This window comes from Gobius niger, assembly GCF_951799975.1.
Source record: "Gobius niger genome assembly, chromosome: 2".
Classification (NCBI taxonomy): Eukaryota; Metazoa; Chordata; class Actinopteri; order Gobiiformes; family Gobiidae; genus Gobius; species Gobius niger.
In genome coordinates, this window is record NC_136853.1 from 25,214,354 (window position 1) to 25,231,452 (window position 17,099).

Below are 17,099 nucleotides of genomic sequence, written 5' to 3' on the forward strand. Positions count from 1 at the left end.
TTATGCAATATAATGACACTGTATTTATTTAGAAGCGTTGTTGTAACTAACATCTATCCTCAGTTGCGCCTATAATCAAGTGTGAATGCAGATTAAGGGTCATTGTCTAATGCTGAAAGTGCAGTAAAATGTTATGCTGGTTGTAAATTCAAGAGCTGGTACTTCTGGTGTCATTACTTTTTAAACAAGCCATTGCCCTCACCATGTCCCTGTGTGTCTTGGTCATGTGGAGCCGCCCTGGTTCAGACACCTTCTGTTTTTGTTTGGTGTGCAAAGTCATGCTCAGTTCAGTGCTGTTCCGATGACAATCACCTGTGTCTCTGATTTTGTGGAATTATGGGATCAAATTGATATTACACAATATGTCGTTGTTGATGTTTCAGATATGACTCAAGCACAAGTCTGTTCTGTCAGAAAAGCATTCAGGAGCCGTCTGGTGATTTAACAATAAAAATATAGGCCTATTGGAATTTCATTCTTTCAATCTATTTTTGAAATATACAAGCTAAAGACAATCACATACTGAAACTACAGACACTTTGTTGGCAACTTGCACAGTACAATGTCTTCATGTACATGGTTGTATCAAACACAGGTGAGTTGCTCATTTCCAAACACTACCTCGCACCAGCAGCGTCACGGGGAAGGGCAGGTCACGTGGTACGTCCGAGGAAACCTGGGTTAACATTACTGAAATGGGAGAAAGAAGAGCAAAGGCAGGGCTGGGAACGAGGTAAGAAACTAAACTCATCATATTTCTGCACTTCGTACCCTAAACATGAAGGCGCGTTTCTGAGCGCCCTACCAAATAAGTTGTAAAGTTTTCTTAAACGTCAGAGAACCTATGCGTAGCGTTGAAGGAAAGTTTAACCTCATCGAGCGAGCGCCGCCGCTGCTTGTAAACAGTTCTCAGGTTTTAGCCAAGCATCTATAAACTCTAAGACTTTACTGACTTGTAGAAATAGCCCAGTTAAATGTGTACTCTGCAAAAAATGTCTTCTGTCTAATTGTTAGCCTTATGGTCGTGTCAACGGACGGTGCCAATTACGCACAACAGGTTCAATATAGGCCTCTGGTTGTCCGCTGATCCAAGCATGTCTACTGTATAATACTCACCTGTGAACCGTTCGTCTGGAAATAGTCTTGATCTCCAGTGTATTAACACAACGCTCAATGTACTTTTATACGCTCAAGGGCAGTATCGTCTGGGCCCATAGGGAACAGAACAGACTCTTTCATAGGTCTGTAGCCCGTGTTATTAAGGAATGAATTGTATGTATTAAATTGACCTTATAAATGTCTCTGTTTCAGATCATTCATCTCTAAATGTTCATAAAATGGTTTGCATTGTGACCTGCAAGCCAATGTAAGTCGTATTGAGTGACTGCGTGTGAAAGAGGTAGTTAAGCTCAGTCATAACCATTATTTACCACTGAAGATCACTACTAAAAGAATTGGGAGTGTATTTTTGTACTGTCAGCAACAATTGTTGGTAAGTAAAAAACAAAAAACAACAACATGAATCATAGTCTAATGGTCCTCTAATGGCTGCCAAAAATCAAGTCAAAAATACATTCTGGACTTGATGTGCATGGAGGTCAGCTCAAACTGTGGTGAGGGCTTCTCTTGGGAGTGTAGTGATAAACATTGGTGAAGGGCTGTTATATCTTTCATGGAGCTATTTCACTCTACTTGGCCTTGCTTTGATTCTTAAACTGTCTTCACATCACTTGTCTTCTAGTTTGAATATACCTTTAGAGATAGGCTAATAGATGAACTGGACTGACAACTTTTTTTTATTTCTTAGGGATCACCAGTTTCCCCATGTCCCATGGCGGAGGTTTTACTGGACGCACTGAGCGAGACCGCCAGGCGCCCTATTACGATCAGGTCCCCGATGACCCCTTACCTCGAGACGTTCATCCGCTGATGAGCCTGGCTCAAAGTTCAGACCCTCTCCCACCACCTCCTCTGCCCGGCCAGCCCCCTGTGGGCCTGCAGTTTGACCCCAGTGGCAGCGAAGACGAAGCAGATGCTGATATTGACCCTGCCATTGACATAAAACCTGTGCATCGCTTTATACCCGACTCCTGGAAAAACTTCTTCAGAGGGAGTAATCGCAGCACTAACAGCAAGCCTTGGTCCATGCCGGGATCTTCATACGACAACAATAACGGCACCACCGAAGGAGTGCCCTGCTCTCCCCCAAGTTCTCCTGTCCCCGGATCCTATCGTGATCCTTATGGAGGCTCAGGGGGCAGCTACAACTCCCGTAAGGAGCTTCTGGGAGTACAGGAGACTCATGAATCAGTTTCGGGACGCACTTACCACACAGCTTTAACCTACAGCGAGCGAGTGGAGCAGTACCATCAGCGCTACGCCTACATGAAGTCCTGGGCTGGACTGCTGAGGATTCTGGGCTGTGTGGAGCTCCTGCTTGGGGCCGCGGTGTTTGCCTGTGTCTGTGCATATATTCATAAAGACAACGAGTGGTTCAATATGTTTGGTTACTCTTCTCCAGGAGGGGCGTATGGAGCATATGGTGCTTATGGGGCAGGTACAGGTGGGGCCTATTACAGTGGTCCCAAGACACCATTTGTGCTGGTGGTGGCGGGACTGGCCTGGCTGGTCACGGTTATCCTGCTGGTACTGGGGATGACGATGTACTACCGCACTATCCTCCTGGACTCAAATTGGTGGCCTCTGACAGAATTCACTCTAAACTTGGCTCTGGCTGTGCTTTACTTAGCTGCTGGTAAGTAGAGCACAACGCAAAATACACAGAATGCAAATGACTTCTGAGATTTGGAACACAAGCGTACAATCAGTGTATAAAGAAAACTGTGAGAATAAAAATGTTGCGTCATAACATTATGTTGTTTTGTCAGGTATTATTTATGTCCGTGACACAACACGAGGTGGGCTCTGCTCCTATCCAGTCTTCAACAATGGCATTAATGGAGCTTTCTGCCGGACAGAGGCTGGACAGACGGCTGCCATCATTTTCCTGTTTGTTACTATGGTGGTGTATCTGATTGGGGCTATGGTGTGTCTTAAGCTCTGGAGACACGAAGCAGCTCGCAGGTACAGGGAGCGCTATGGACAAGAGGTGGGTTTTGATCACAGATATTTTTTGTTGACAGAATTTACATGAGCAGTGACTTCCTTGTGGTAAAGGCTACATCATTTGCATGGTGGCCAGTCAAGTTCCTACATGTTCATCCTTTATTGTCCTAGCTGTTCTGGTATCTGTAACTTTTGTCGAACATCATGTTCTCTCCTTTTCTTCACATAGATGCAGGCTGCTCCAGTGCGGGGATCCCAGGCCTTGGTAAGTTTTTCTCGATTCCTTAAGGCTAAAATCCTTCAGAAATAATAAACTTCAGTCTACAATAAGAGATGGCTTCTCACTGTGTTTCAGCAGCTTGCTCCAGAAACAGCTACGGTGCGCAAACTTCCCGAACAGGTCCAGGGCTCCTCAGTTGTTCCGATTCAGGCCAGTCCTAAAGCAACCTTTAAAAAGGTTTTACATGGAGCCATACCCTCTGGATACATCCCAAAGCCTGTTATTGTGCCTGATTACATTGGGTAAGTAAGTTAACATAAAATGTTAGTGTTTGAAAATGTATTTAATATTGAACAAAAAATGTGTCCTTGTCTATTTTTTCCTTGATTGTGATTGTACTTATACTATAGTTAATCACATTGGATGGTATCACAGCGTTTTAGAGCCACATAAAACAAAAACTAGACCTCTACAAGAATACAGTTAAACTCATCATTATATGGGAATAAATATGTATTAGTATGAGAATAATCAAGTGAGATCAGTCATGATGTTGATTAAAGTATATGAGAATAAGTCTGTAATCCTCTACTATATTCTCAAAAAGGTGCCATTTTTTGTGAGACGATATTAGAGGATGTACAGTAGTTAGCCAGTAATGCTGTCACACGTTCTGGTGAACTGCTATGGATGTGGTTGACTGGAGCTGCAGGTTGTGTCCTGAGTGTCTCATTTTGGAAGTTCAGTTTAGTCAAGAGTCTGAAACTGTCGCTGCAGGCACGGAGAAGTTATTGTGTGTGTGTGTGTGTGACTGACTGGGTGGTATCGACTCTGTGTTTTTGATTTTATCCGTCCATTTGGAGGCGGCAGCAGCACTCACACTCCATTTATTACAGCAATCTGGCAATGTAAAACAAAAAGGCACATAACTCCCAAACTGTAGTCCTGTCCTAAATAAAAGGACAATAAACATGAATGATCAGTATCAACACAGACATTACTTGGACAACACTTACCTTCTAAAATGGTAATAAAATACAAATACAAACAAACGATGGCAATGGATACAATGGGTGTGTTTAAGATGAACCAGGCGCCGGTGGCTCTTTCTTCTGTAAGAGCGGGTCTGTAAATACGATGCGAGTTGGTGTGCTGCAGTTAATAATAATATCAGGCAAAAATAATAACCCTGAATAAATCTGTCCTTGGATAATCGCACAACATGCTCTAAATTCTCTGTAATTGCTTTGACTTCATTTTTGACTTGTTTTTCTTGCAATGTTTAGTTTTATAATATCACGTTACATTACAGTAAGTATCCAGCTATCCGATCAGATGAGGAGCGGGACCAGTACCGAGCTGTCTTCAATGACCAGTATGCCGAGTACAAGGAGCTGCATTTGGACGTCCAGGCCACACTCAAGAAGTTTGACGAAATGGATGCCATGATGCGCACTCTACCACAACACCCGACCAGCCAGATGGTACGTTCTCAACTCATTTTATTATGATTTAGTTTTCAGTTTTGTTACGATTATGTAGTAAGTATGATTCCGATTTTAAGTGATTTTATTGGATATAAACTTAAGGGTCTGCTGATCCTTCACTGCTCAGAGCCCATTTAGATTTAGATCCATTACACAATAATAATTAAAAAAAAAAGATTCTGGTTTAAATATGCCTTGTCTGCTCTTACAAGTAAAACTTCATAAAAAGCCATGGAGTTTTATCCTCAAGCCTCGAGCTCTGCTGTGATTGACAGCCGTCTCCATGGAGACACTCACAAAGAGTAAAGGGTGTAATGCGCCGCCTCGGGTACATGGACGGGAGAGGAGCCGAGAATCAGACCGGGGAAAACCAAACTGTTTAAGCGCACTCCAAAAACACAACACTTTTGTGAAGCGGCAGAGATCGTTAAAAAGTCGTTTTCCACTAGTGTTGTTTCAGAAAACGGTCACTCCGGCGCGGTCTGAGAAGCTGCTAAATTGGCTGCACGTGCACTTAGAATGGATAGAGTGACGGATCTGCTTTAATGATTTAACAATTTTCCACCTTGTCTGTTTTTCTGATTTATCGCCCCGGCCTACTATTATGATTACTATTTTTTTGTTTTTTTTTGTTTAAATGGGTTGCATCTTTTTTGCGATTTGTAAGCTAATTGTAGCTCATGTAGAGATAAGAAAAATCATACATAGAATAAACAATGAAAAATTTTGGAGGCTTTCTTTACTCTGTATTTACACATGCACACACGCCCTGGGGCTTCATAATTTATCATTAATAACTTGCAATATCCATGTCACAGAAAGCCACTACAAACACACCCATATTTACTTATACACACATAAAATACACACATTTTTTTATTGGTTTATTTGGTCGGGACAGTGCCTGTTAATGAGCACACATAGGTCTCATGCATGTAAACACGCCACACCGGATTGTGGGCTTATTTCCATCCGTCGCCCCACATGCGCACTCTCAAACACACTCACTCAAACTGGCCTAGTGTACATGTTTTAGTGGTAGGGGAAACCGGAGTACCCGGAGGAAACCTACATAAACACGGGGAGAACATGCAAACTCCACACAGAAAGGCCCCAGTCCCAGTGGGAAACGAACCCGGGACATTCTAGCTGTGAAGCATGAGTGCTAACCACTGTACTAACATGCCGCATACAGTGCCTCTCAAGCTTAAAAATGTTAAAGTTGTGTATTTTCCTTCCCCGACATGTTCCAGCCATGTCCTAATGTGTCGAATGAGCCCAGACCTGTTCACCACAACTGCCTCTAAAATCCTGCACTGTCACAAAGTTATTACCTTGGTCTGAAGTGCTGTCATGCACGAGCTAAATATAGAAGGTGCAGTTACACGAATGACCTGAGGTGGCAGTAGTGAGTATAAATGGCCAACTTGCATCTAGCCCCTTTAAGGTTGCCACTAGAAGCATTCTCACCTGTAATTGTAGATTTCATGTGAATTATATAAGTCTTATTTTTATTTTGATATATTTATTCATAAAATAAAAAAAAAAATAGACTTGAACTGTCCAACAGACTGAGAGGACCTGACAGACAGACTTACATACTCAGGGCGCTGCCACAGAGAAGGCTCTATCCCCTCTCGCTTTTTGCCTCGTTTTAGGAACATCCAACAGGAGCTGGTCGGCTGACCTCAGGGCTCTGGGCAGAGAGTAAAGTCACACCAGCCAAAGAGTGCAGACATTTAAAAGAATCAACAAAATCTTAAATTGAACACAAAGGCTGACAGGGAGCCAGTGTAAGGTGCACAAAACAGGGGTGATGTACTCACGTCTCTTTGTGTTAGTCAGGAGGCGGGCTTTTCAAGGCATGAATGTGTGCAGGACCATGATTCTGAGCCACACTAATTGAGCAGTTTCACCAATTTAGTGCCAAACTGGCACTAGCTGTGCCAAGCCTCAAGTGTGAAGTTTTTTTTTCTGAAGTTACATAAATTTTGATCTGAAAGCATCTCTTTCTTTCCAGGAAGTGGAGCGAATAAACAGGATCCTTCAGGAATATCAGAGAAAGAAAAATGTAAGCCTAATATTAATTTAGTTTCATTTGAGTCAAATTATGGCACATTTCTTCACTATCTGTAACTTTTACAGGACCCCACCTTCACTGAAAAGAAAGAGCGTTGTGAATACCTGAAGAACAAACTGTCACATATCAAACAGAAGATCCATGAGTACGATAAGGTCATGGAGTGGAACGATGGCTTCAGTGAAGACTAGATGTCATTGTTCTAATAGCTATAGCTTGTGAAAATGAAACTTTATTTCTGGAGTGGCCTGTAGTTCTGTGTGTAAATGTATGGTTTTATACTTTTTATACTTAAGATGGTCGTAATATGCACTCTAATTAAGGAAAAACTACTTTGCTTAGTTTGACACTGTGACTGCCTTTGCACAAGAGAATTACCACTTGTTTCAGATTCTGGCATCTACATCTGTGTATTTAGGCTCTAAATATATGACATCTCAAGTGTCTTTCAAGTATTTTTTTATTATTATTGATTTTATTTTATGCAGTGGTTCTCTAATGGTATGGCTTCGGGACCCACCATTACTCTCGGATGACAAACCACAACCCAAATAGAAGTGTCATTTGATCATATATCGTATAAAATATTGTATTTCCCACACAGAACAAACAGTACAAGCAGATATGCCTTTAAGACTGAAGTTATTATCAAAACAACTCAATACAAATCATTTTAACAGACGCCAATAATGTTTCCATGCCATTTCAGATGGAAAATAATAATAATAAAAAAGGTTCCCTGGAATTGGCTCACGACCCATTGAACATGGGTCCACGTCGCACTTTTGGGGCCTGACCCACCAGTTGAGAATCACTGCTCTAATGTAACCTTTACTTTGACTGATCTTTGAAAAGAAAAACTTTTTAACTGCTGTGATAAGTGCTTCAGAAATGTAAACAAACCCTCTACTGTATAAGCTGTGTTTAAAGAATATTTTGTAACTCATTTTAATAATGATTCCACTAAGGTTCACATAGTTTCATAAATGTACACTTGGACTGGAAACATGCTGGGCACAATAACAAACCTGTGGACCCAGGTGACCACCAAGTTATATGCGGAATTTTGATGTATATTGTGAGTCCATAATTTCACATTGTATGTATTTTTTTATTTGTTGTTTTATTAATACAGTTATGCTTTTGCACACAAATGATTTGCCTGTTTCTTTATGGAATCTCTCTAAAAAAGAAAAAGAAAAACCCATATATAGATATAGATATAGATTTTCTTTTTTTTTTGCTGGATGTTTTGCTGTGTGGTAAGCAACAGCTGATGCTTCCAGACACCTTTAACCTCTAACCCCCGCCTTAACCAAGTGAATTTCTCCAGTTCGGCTTTACCCAAATCTTAAAGCTTCCCGACTGCAGCTTATAGGCGTTCATTTGAAAGCTAAGACCTACAAAACCAATCTATAATGTTTGTTTTCCTCACTTTGTCGTCACGCTTTGACATTTTTTCCATCGCCTTTTTTGTTGGGTTTTCGTCACTTTTCGGTCACTCTTTTTTTGTTGCTCTTTTGTTGCGTTTTCGTCACACATTTTTGTCACTTTTTCATCGCCTTTTTTGTCATGTTTTTGTCGCTCTTTTGTTGCGTTTTCATCCTCGTTTTTTCGTCTCATTTTTGTTGCTATTTTGTTTCTTTTTCCAAGACGCTTTGAATTAGATGTGGGTAAAGCCAAACAGGAGTTAATGTGCTCGGTTCAGCCGGGAGTTAAGAGGTTAATAAAATTACCGGAAGTGGCGACGTCGCAAAAATCCCGCCCCCTCGCGTTTTTTTGTGTCGTAATTTGACCCCGGTGAGCGGGGCGGGGCGGGGCTTACCTGGCCGAGAGAGGAGCTAGGTGTGTCCCGCATTGTTTGTGAGCTGCACAGTTTCAGTCCAGACACTTAACCAGATAGGAAGCAACAGGTAAGTTCGCAATTAGGGTTAAGCCCAAGTGATGTCTCTTTGTGGGTACATTTTGTGACCTGATATAGTCTATGTGCCCGCGGATGTGACTGTAGCGCGTTTGAAATACTTCACTTTGAGCTTGTTTCCTTTTAGATTGTAAAGCTAGGCCTAATGTTGCTTTTTTCCATTTAAAATTCTGCTGTTTTTTCTTATTGTGTAAGAACATATCTAGGATAGAGCTCTAATGTGTTTAAACCAGGTTTGCTCATTTATTTAAGTTGTGTGTCATTTGCAGATCAGCTCTGGCACAATGTCGTCCAGGCCAAATGGGAGTCCACCTCCCTATGAGTCTGAAAATGGATAGTAAGTGTTGTTTATTCAGTTTGCCGCATGGTTTAATGTATGTGTGGATGTGTGCATGTTTTTTATTGAGTTTAAATACACATCCATTCATCTCTATAGTTGTGAATTTGTTTTGACAGTCTGTTTTTTTATTTTCAGTCATGTCCCACCTCAGCCAGCCTACTCCTACTATCCCGATGATGAATTTCAGCATTTCTACCGTTGGACTTCGCCTCCAGGCATCATCAAAATCATGGCCATCATTTGTATTGTGTTGTGTGTGGCCACTTTTGCCTGTGTTGCCTCCACGCTTGCTTGGGACAGCCAGGGAGCTCTAGGCGGTTTTGGCTATGGAGGAGGCGGTTATGGGGGGGGCGGCTATGGAGGGGGGGGCTATGGGGGAGGTTATTCTGGTGGGTCATACGGGAGCTATGGAAGTGGCGGCGCTTACGGAGCTGGAAACAACTATGGCTATGGTGGAATTGGGGGAAACTACAATGATCCCAGGAGTGGCAAAGGGTTTCTCATCGCCATGGCAGCAATAGTCTTCATCTTCTGCCTGGTCATCTTCATCATCATCGTCTCCCACCAGAGTCTTTGTCAGAGCAGACGCTTCTACCTGGCTTTGATCATCATCTGTGCCTTCCTTGCCCTGCTCATGCTCATCGCTACCATAGTGTACCTCGTGGCAGTGAACCCCATGTCCCAGTCCTCTAACTCGGCGTACGGAAGTCAGATCGCTGGCTTGTGTGCCCAGTATCAGCAACCACAGGCCACAGGAGTGTTTGTCAATCAGTATCTCTACCACTATTGTGTTGTGGAACCACAGGAGGTAATGTAAACATGAAATGTATCATTGTTCATGGCGCTGTAAGAAGAACCTTCACCGTTGTTTTTTTTTTTATCAGGCCATTGCCATTGTTTTTGGCTTCCTTGTTGTTGCCGCTTTGATCATCATCCTAGTCTTTGCCCTTAAGACTCGACAAAAGATCCAGCGCTTTGGAAAAAGCAACATCTTGTGGAAAAAGGTGAAGGTTGTAGATGAGATGGCTCCTCCCCAGGACGTGGAGGCATGGGTAAGGTTGTGTTTTGAAAAGTAACTTGACCGGTTTGGCTGCGGTCGCCTGTTTATCAGGGAAAAGAGCAGAGCTCAAATCTTCTCTCTAGGTGTGGCATCTGAATAAATGCTTTCATTGCAAGTTATTTTTCAAATGAATAATAATAATCATACGTCAAACTTGTATAGTGTTCTTGGACACTCAAAGACTCTTTACATGGGGAATAAAACAACAATGAAACGAAGTCCTCCTTGGTTTAGATCTGGTGATATTGACAATTTGTAGTTTCACAATGTTATAACATTTCCACCAATCCAGTTATATTTATTTTTATATCTATCACCATTTGCTTGCAGGATTCATTGTTTCATAGAAGCTGATGTGTTTGACATTATGAAAGTTTTGGCCAATCTTTCTGCATAATCAGAAGAGGAAAACCAGTTAGGGAGGTTTTCCACTATAATGCCATAACACCTGCATGCAACTCGATTCTGCAGCGTCTCTGTAAAGATTGTGAGAACTTTGCGAAAACAGCTGAGACAGGATTTGTTTTTCAGTGTGTGTTTAAGGTGGATCAGTCACATACTTCTCAGAGCATGTCCGTGCAGGCTCCCCATACCTAACCCGGAAAAGAATCTGAAGCTGTTCCATGTGTGCAGTTTATTATTGTTTGTGTAAAATAGTTGTTTGTTTATTTTACAGGTCAACAATGTGCCTTCTGTCCCAGGGGAAATCCCAATTGCTGATTATCCCGAGAAGCTGCGAAGCTCTAGGAGTCAACTGGATGATAACAGCTCCAACTATGACAAGCCTCCCTACAACTACACCCCACAGTAAGTGCACTCTTGAATGTAATTGGTCACGCACACATTTTGTTTTTTTCTTTATTAGTGTGGCATAAAAAGGATTTAAGTCATGTAAAGCTTTCTTATATATCTTATAACAATATATATATATTGAAATATATATTGTTTTTGCATTCTTACAATTATGCTTCTATGACCTTTTTAAATTATATATATAATTATATGTGACCTTTACATACAAGAATGGAAGTCTGTTTAGAAAACTTCAGTGGGAACTCTGAATAGCATAACATTTGGTTCGTGCAGAAACGTGAGAAGTGACATGTTTTTAGTTGGCCATTTCTGAAAACCTTCCAAAAACTTTACTTTTGTAACTTTCGACATGTGTCCAGGGTCTGGACTTATTATGGTTAGTAATTGCTCTTAAAAATGTAAAACATGAGCACAGTTTGTATATTTACTGGCAGAGCTGATCAATAAATCCATCATTTTGCCATTTTATTTACATTTTAGTAATATTGTTTAAATAATTATTGATTCAGTCAGAGATATTAAGAATATAGAGAGGATGAAAAGGCTTTGGGGTCCAGACTCAAGTCTCTGGGGGTCCGGACCTGGACCCAGGTGCGCCAGGTGGGACCCCTGCTCTAAACTGTAAGGCTTCTAGATATATGGACAGTTCACAAAACTGTTTGTTTGGTTTTTTACTTATCAAATGAGATAATTCACCATTGACAATAGTATTGTTAAATATGTTTTAGTCACAAATTGTGTTTTTTCTTTCAGACCTGTCACTGAAGAAGCAGTTCCCCTGAATGCTAGTGTTCCTTACAGTAACTCCGAGGCAGAAAGCTCTGTAGGACGTCCTAAACCGAGGAGAGCAGGTCGGCCACGGCGCACAGATGGCTATGACACCGATTATGCCTCTTCAGGAGATGAGCTCGATGACGACAACTTCAGCGGGTGTGAAACATAACCTTTAACATTTAATGATACGTTACTGGCTTCTGTGATGTAGTTACTGGGGTCACTTCTATTTCAGTGAATTTCCTCCCATTCGAGATGATCAGCAGCGAAATAACTACAAGCGTGAGTTTGACAGAGAACACCAAGAGTATAAGGATCTGCAGGCTGAACTGGACGCCATCAACAAAAACCTGTCTGAGGTGGACCGAGAGCTGGATGACCTGGAGGAGGGCAGCCCGCAGTATCTGGTGAGAGCGCTCTGAAGATTGTGCATACTCTTGATGATTATTATTTCTCAGTGACTAATATTATTGCTTTGTCTCACATTTTGAAATGACTTCACATCCTCGGGCTGATTTATTAATATTATCACAATTTTATTATTATTGCTGTTATTATATTTAAATGTTTTGTTTTTTTTTTTATCTCAAAAGGATGCATTAGATGAGTACAACAGGATAAAGAACATTAAAAAGGTATTGTTTTATACAAATACATTAATGACAAAAGCTTGAAGTGGAGGTGTTTTTCATAAAGCAAATGTAATGTGTGCCTTTACAGTCAGCCGATTATAAGATAAAGAAGCGCCGGTGCAAATACCTGAAGCCCAAACTGAACCACATCAAGCAGATGGTGAGTAACTATGACCGCAGTGGCTGAGTAAGAGCAACACGCCCGGGTGCGGAGCGGCGGACACTGTCCAAAATGGCACTGTGCATAGATTTTGGTCATTAGCAGGCGAAGCTTTGTGTCGACATTGAGCCCTGCAGTGTCCGGATGAACTGAAGTTACTGTTGGTGAAATGCTGTTTGTGCTTTTAGTGAAAAGTCACTCACTATTATGTGTTTTTACCACAGTGTATTTTAAACCAGTCATGATTTTTGTATTTATTTCAGCTGCTGATGTAACTGTTCAGGGCTTTGGATATTACTATCCCATGTGAAATGTAGAAAAACTGTGTGGTATCTGTTTAGTTTTGTACTGATTAGAAAGAAAAAAAATGTCTTATTGATTCAGTTTTTATTATTTGTGCTGTAAATATGTTGAGAAGAGGAAGTTCATGTTCCGCTTCTCAGAAATGTGACATGTTTTTGATAGACAGATCAAACAGGTTAGACTAAACATACATACATTTGTGAATTTTACAATGGTTTGACATTTTTTAAATAAATTCATGAATTACACATTGTGCTTTTCCTTGAGTCCTTGAAGCTAGATTTCACAGACAGACAGTAACACATTGGCCAAGTGCTCACAGTGACTTCCCAATATTTTAAATGGCTTTTATAATATGAATATGAATTCATTTTCTTTCACACAAAGTATTTCACAAAGACTGTAAATAGCAGCACTATTCACACTAAAGCAGGTTGTTTTTTGTGCACCTCAGACAATAACAACAGTGTGGAAAGTGAAATAGTTTCAGTAATAACTTTTCACCCTGATACAAACCTTACCCATAAAAAAAATGGGTAAATTGATCATATTTCTACCTACATTTGGCACACAAAGCGGTTTACATTAAAGAGCCACTCACTCATTCACACACCAGTGTCAGACACTGGAGGAAAGGTGGGTGAGAAGTGTCTTTCCCAGGACAGACACAGTGCACGTGTGGGATTTCAAACTGCCGATCCCCCGGTCACCAGGCGACCCGCTCGACTATCTGTGCCACTGCCACACCCATATCACTCCACAGTGCTTGTGTGATGTGCACCTGAAACTGCCTTGACACTTTATGCAGTGGTTTTGTATTCGGTTTGCATTGAATGTCTCCTTAGCAGCATGCGCCTGGTCAGCTCCTTCGGGGCCCCGGGAGGTGCTGAGGGAATCATAGTTCTCTGATTACACTCTTTCTCGCTCACGCTGTTGGAGCTGAGGTTATAGACTCCAAGCACAGATGTCTTTGAGCAGTTGGCACTCAGGGGCGGCAGCATGTTGGGCCTGTTGTATTTTGAGAGGTGATCCAGAAGAAAGGCCCCCGACCCTCTGCGCTCATACCGGGACAGCACTCTTCGGTTCAGGCTTTGGGTGGGCAGAGGGTCCCTGGAACCTAATGTACTGGAGCAGCGTATTGGGACTAGCTTATTTCCCTCTAGTGTCTGACAACCACTTTCCTCTGGCTCCTCAGGGATATTCTTAGTATTCATGGCTATCTGTGGATCAGAGCTATAGATGTCTGCTCCTAAGTTACGCTTTTGAATAATAGTATAGAGACTTGATGAGCCCACATTGTTACATGAAGAGCCGAGTGTCATCCTATTGGGAAATGAGGCTGATGTGCTCATTGAATCTCCTCCTAGATTTTCAGAGTGCAGGTTGGGGTGTGAGGCTGAGTGGTTTGAAAACAGACAGGGAAGGGATATCTTGTGACCAAAGTGCTTAACTCCTACTTTTTTCTCTTTTGATAAGCTGTCTTCAAACATCCGCAAACTTTCATTAGTTGAGTTCTTGTTCTCTCCATGTTTTAGTCCCGTTTTATAATGGTTAAGATCTGGAGCTTGTTCTGTGTAGGGATGTAGCTGCTGATTCAAAATAGACGCAGGGATTTTCAGCCATGGCTCTGAGTTCAGCCTGAGCAGGGGCTGTTGAAGGCTGAGGACACTTTGACCCACAGCCCGAAGTCGTGAGGGAGAGCAAGGATGGGAGCAGACTCCAGTGACCCCACTATCTGGAGTCTCTTTGAAGGAGAACGTCTGCTGTGATGATTCAGAAGCACTACACTGGGGAGAAGTGATGAGTTGGACTTCAGAAGGAGATGCAGGACCAGCGGATGATGTTTTGTCTGTGGGACTAGGAGGTGGCACACTGAGGTACTGCTTTGCCTGTAGTTTACCGGATGGCAGTTTATCTGCAGTTATAATGATGACTTCTTTTCCATTGGCCTTACAGGTATCTAGCAACAGCCTGACCACCTTCCAGTCTCCAGCAGTGACAGCATAGACCAGCGCTGATGTCCCTGTTTGGTCCTCTAAACTGATCTCTGCTCCGTTGGACAGCAGCAGGGACACCACCTCTGAGCCTGCAAGCTCCCTGCAGGCATGCATGAGGGCAGAGCACCCTGCCTTGTCCTGGATGTTGGGGTCTGCTCCTTTTTCCAGGAGGAACTGCACCAGTTTGACCCTGCTGGCACTCTGGGCATCGGAGTGCTGAGTTCTGCAGGCCACCATGAGGGGAGTGTGGCCGCTGCTGTCACTCTCATTCACATACGCGCCCCCGTCCAAAAGCAGCCGGGTGAGACGCAGGCGGCGCAGGAACACGGCTCTGAGCAGAGGGTTAGCCGTGTCCAGAGGGACATCCGCAACACCAGCTGCTCCCTCCATCACTCGAGTTTGAGATCTGAAAGGATAGAGGGTTGCAAAATAAAACAATCAATTCATGTTTGGTTGGATCTACTTCATTCTTAAATGAAGGTTAAGTGTCTTTGCACACAACTTCACACCAAGCAACACTGTCAAATTTCCTGAAAACTATGAGGACAAAATAGCACAGCAAGAGCCAGACCCCCCCAAAAAACTAAGTGATCAATGTGACGACCCTTCACCAAAAATCACTACTGCTTCACTCGTATGTTGCAATCTCTTAATCTGCTGCACCTTTGCGGCTTCAAAAGCTGCAGCTTTCTGTTGCTCTTTGTATTATTTGTCCTTGGCTCAGTCAGGCAGTTATGAATGTCTCAGACACGTTTTCTGTCACATACGTATAAAAGGAAAGAAAAACTAGAAAAATGATAAAAGCTGTATTAGTGTATGATTGTAATATTGTGTGTGCAGCCAGAGCTTTGCTTATTACATCATAAGCTGCATTATGATTCTTTTGCATGTATCTTCTTGTCATTTTAAATACAGGATTTATCAAAATGTTCCATCAGATGCTCTCATCTCCTTGTGTCTACCTGTACTGTACTATGCTGCTAATGGCAACGGTCCAGTTTGTACAGACCTCCTTTGATTGAACAGATTTCAAAAGAAAGAGTAAAAAAAAAAAGTGCAAATGGATACCTTTAGAAAATGATGTTGCTGAGCATTTTCTTAGCCTCATAGTTGCACATCAAATTTTGTGGGATTATTTCTCAATCACCTGGAAATAATTGTAAAAGGGGGCATGTTTTTGGTCAAAAGGTTGTTGTTAGATCTCATTCTAAGCAGGCAGCACAAGTGTTTTTCTCTTCATTCATTCTGCCGCTGCCGTCACTATGACATCATTACTGGATATGACAATACTTGTACCACAGGCAGCAGTTTGTCATATCATAAGAACATTTCTTTTTAAATTATAATTACAGCATTATCTTAACATTAATGTTTCTTTTTACGGTTTCTCCTAAAATGTCTTAAAACTCACAGATCCTCCGACACTGATCATGAAGCTGTCGTTCTACCACAATAACCTGTCCAATCTATTCAAGGTCCTTTCGTTTGACTTGACTTAAACTTATACGTGACTTGGTCAAAATGGCTAAACATCAGAGCTTGATGAGACACTGCTTTGTGAAATGCGTAATCATTCGGATACATTCAGTGTTCTTCAATAAAGAGTCCAAAAAGAACAAAGTAAACATGATAGAGAAATGTTGATTTGAATTTCAAATATTACTTACATAAAGCAGTTAATTCTCTCTTGAAGGCATCTGCTCTAGGTGGCAGGGCATTGTGTGGGGTTGACAGAAACTCCTCTCCAGCCAGTTTACTCCTCGAACTAAGTGTGAGATTAGAGACATAGTGACAGGCGAGTGCTGATGGTTGTGGTGGGCAGCTCGAAGAAATGGTTAATCCATCTCTCTGTCGCAGCAACCACAGCTTGGGTGCTCTGAGAATTAGAGGGAGGACAGTTTTGAAAGCACTGAACCTGCAAGGTAAAGCTCTATGGCAACACATTTGTTTTTTTTTGTTTTAATTGTGTCTAAGGCTGGTTTTCAGAAAGCATGGGTGAGTGTGAAAGTCTAAAAAATAAATAAATGAGAGAGGGGGGGTGAGAGAGAGAGACGAGAGGGCGAGAGAGAGAGAGAGAGAGAGAGAGAGGGGGGTGAGAGAGAAAGAAGGGAGAAAGAGAGAGAGGTGTGAAGAGAGGGAGAGAGAGAGAGAGAGAAAGAGAGAGAGAAGGGAGAAAGAGAGAAGGGGGAGAAGAGAGAGAGAGAGAGAGAGGGGAGAGAGAGAGAAGGGGGGAGAAGAGAGGGTGA

General features: G+C 42.1%; 3 protein-coding genes across 5 annotated transcripts; 2 read left to right on the forward strand and 1 right to left on the reverse strand.

Annotated features, from left to right (window-relative positions):
- The first annotated feature begins 564 nt into the window (after positions 1-564).
- On the forward strand, positions 565-7,609 carry marveld2a (MARVEL domain containing 2a). Of its 3 annotated transcripts, none has more exons than XM_079552293.1 (9): positions 565-733; positions 1,312-1,366; positions 1,808-2,755; positions 2,889-3,109; positions 3,296-3,331; positions 3,422-3,588; positions 4,599-4,770; positions 6,794-6,844; positions 6,919-7,609. In XM_079552293.1, exons 3-9 carry the CDS (start codon positions 1,825-1,827, stop codon positions 7,042-7,044), a joined length of 1,704 nt encoding a protein of 567 aa, XP_079408419.1. In that variant the 5' UTR covers positions 565-733; positions 1,312-1,366; positions 1,808-1,824; the 3' UTR covers positions 7,045-7,609. The 3 variants fall into 3 exon arrangements, with proteins under 3 accessions (XP_079408419.1, XP_079408421.1, XP_079408420.1); XM_079552295.1 differs by having other exon boundaries at positions 567-733; positions 3,425-3,588; positions 6,919-7,608; XM_079552294.1 differs by lacking the exon at positions 565-733 and having other exon boundaries at positions 1,354-1,492.
- A 1,132-nt stretch (positions 7,610-8,741) lies between these two features.
- oclna (occludin a) lies at positions 8,742-13,514 on the forward strand. The gene is made up of 9 exons (XM_079551782.1): positions 8,742-8,766; positions 9,044-9,111; positions 9,250-9,922; positions 9,999-10,166; positions 10,851-10,981; positions 11,741-11,917; positions 11,997-12,168; positions 12,355-12,396; positions 12,482-13,514. The coding sequence occupies exons 2-9, from the start codon at positions 9,059-9,061 to the stop codon at positions 12,578-12,580; spliced, it is 1,515 nt and encodes a 504-aa protein (XP_079407908.1). The 5' UTR covers positions 8,742-8,766; positions 9,044-9,058; the 3' UTR covers positions 12,581-13,514.
- A 33-nt stretch (positions 13,515-13,547) lies between these two features.
- On the reverse strand, positions 13,548-16,834 carry ankrd34ba (ankyrin repeat domain 34Ba). Its single transcript, XM_079551717.1, has 2 exons — positions 16,521-16,834; positions 13,548-15,259 (listed from the first exon to the last, which is right to left on the reverse strand). Exon 2 carries the CDS (start codon positions 15,241-15,243, stop codon positions 13,657-13,659), a length of 1,587 nt encoding a protein of 528 aa, XP_079407843.1. The 5' UTR covers positions 15,244-15,259; positions 16,521-16,834; the 3' UTR covers positions 13,548-13,656.
- Between the last annotated feature and the right edge of the window lie 265 nt (positions 16,835-17,099).

What these genes read in the sequence shown, in the direction of transcription:
- marveld2a (XM_079552293.1), top strand. Translation starts at nt 1,825, where the DNA reads ATGTCCCATGGCGGAGGTTTTACTGGACGCACTGAGCGAGACCGCCAG. An exon ending in TGCGGGGATCCCAGGCCTTG is followed by an intron (nt 3,332 to 3,421) that starts GTAAGTTTTTCT and finishes ACTGTGTTTCAG; the next exon opens with CAGCTTGCTCCAGAAACAGC. An exon ending in AATATCAGAGAAAGAAAAAT is followed by an intron (nt 6,845 to 6,918) that starts GTAAGCCTAATA and finishes TAACTTTTACAG; the next exon opens with GACCCCACCTTCACTGAAAA.
- oclna (XM_079551782.1), top strand. Translation starts at nt 9,059, where the DNA reads ATGTCGTCCAGGCCAAATGGGAGTCCACCTCCCTATGAGTCTGAAAAT. An exon ending in CCCAGGACGTGGAGGCATGG is followed by an intron (nt 10,167 to 10,850) that starts GTAAGGTTGTGT and finishes TTTATTTTACAG; the next exon opens with GTCAACAATGTGCCTTCTGT. An exon ending in GATGACGACAACTTCAGCGG is followed by an intron (nt 11,918 to 11,996) that starts GTGTGAAACATA and finishes CTTCTATTTCAG; the next exon opens with TGAATTTCCTCCCATTCGAG.
- ankrd34ba (XM_079551717.1), bottom strand. Translation starts at nt 15,243, where the DNA reads ATGGAGGGAGCAGCTGGTGTTGCGGATGTCCCTCTGGACACGGCTAAC.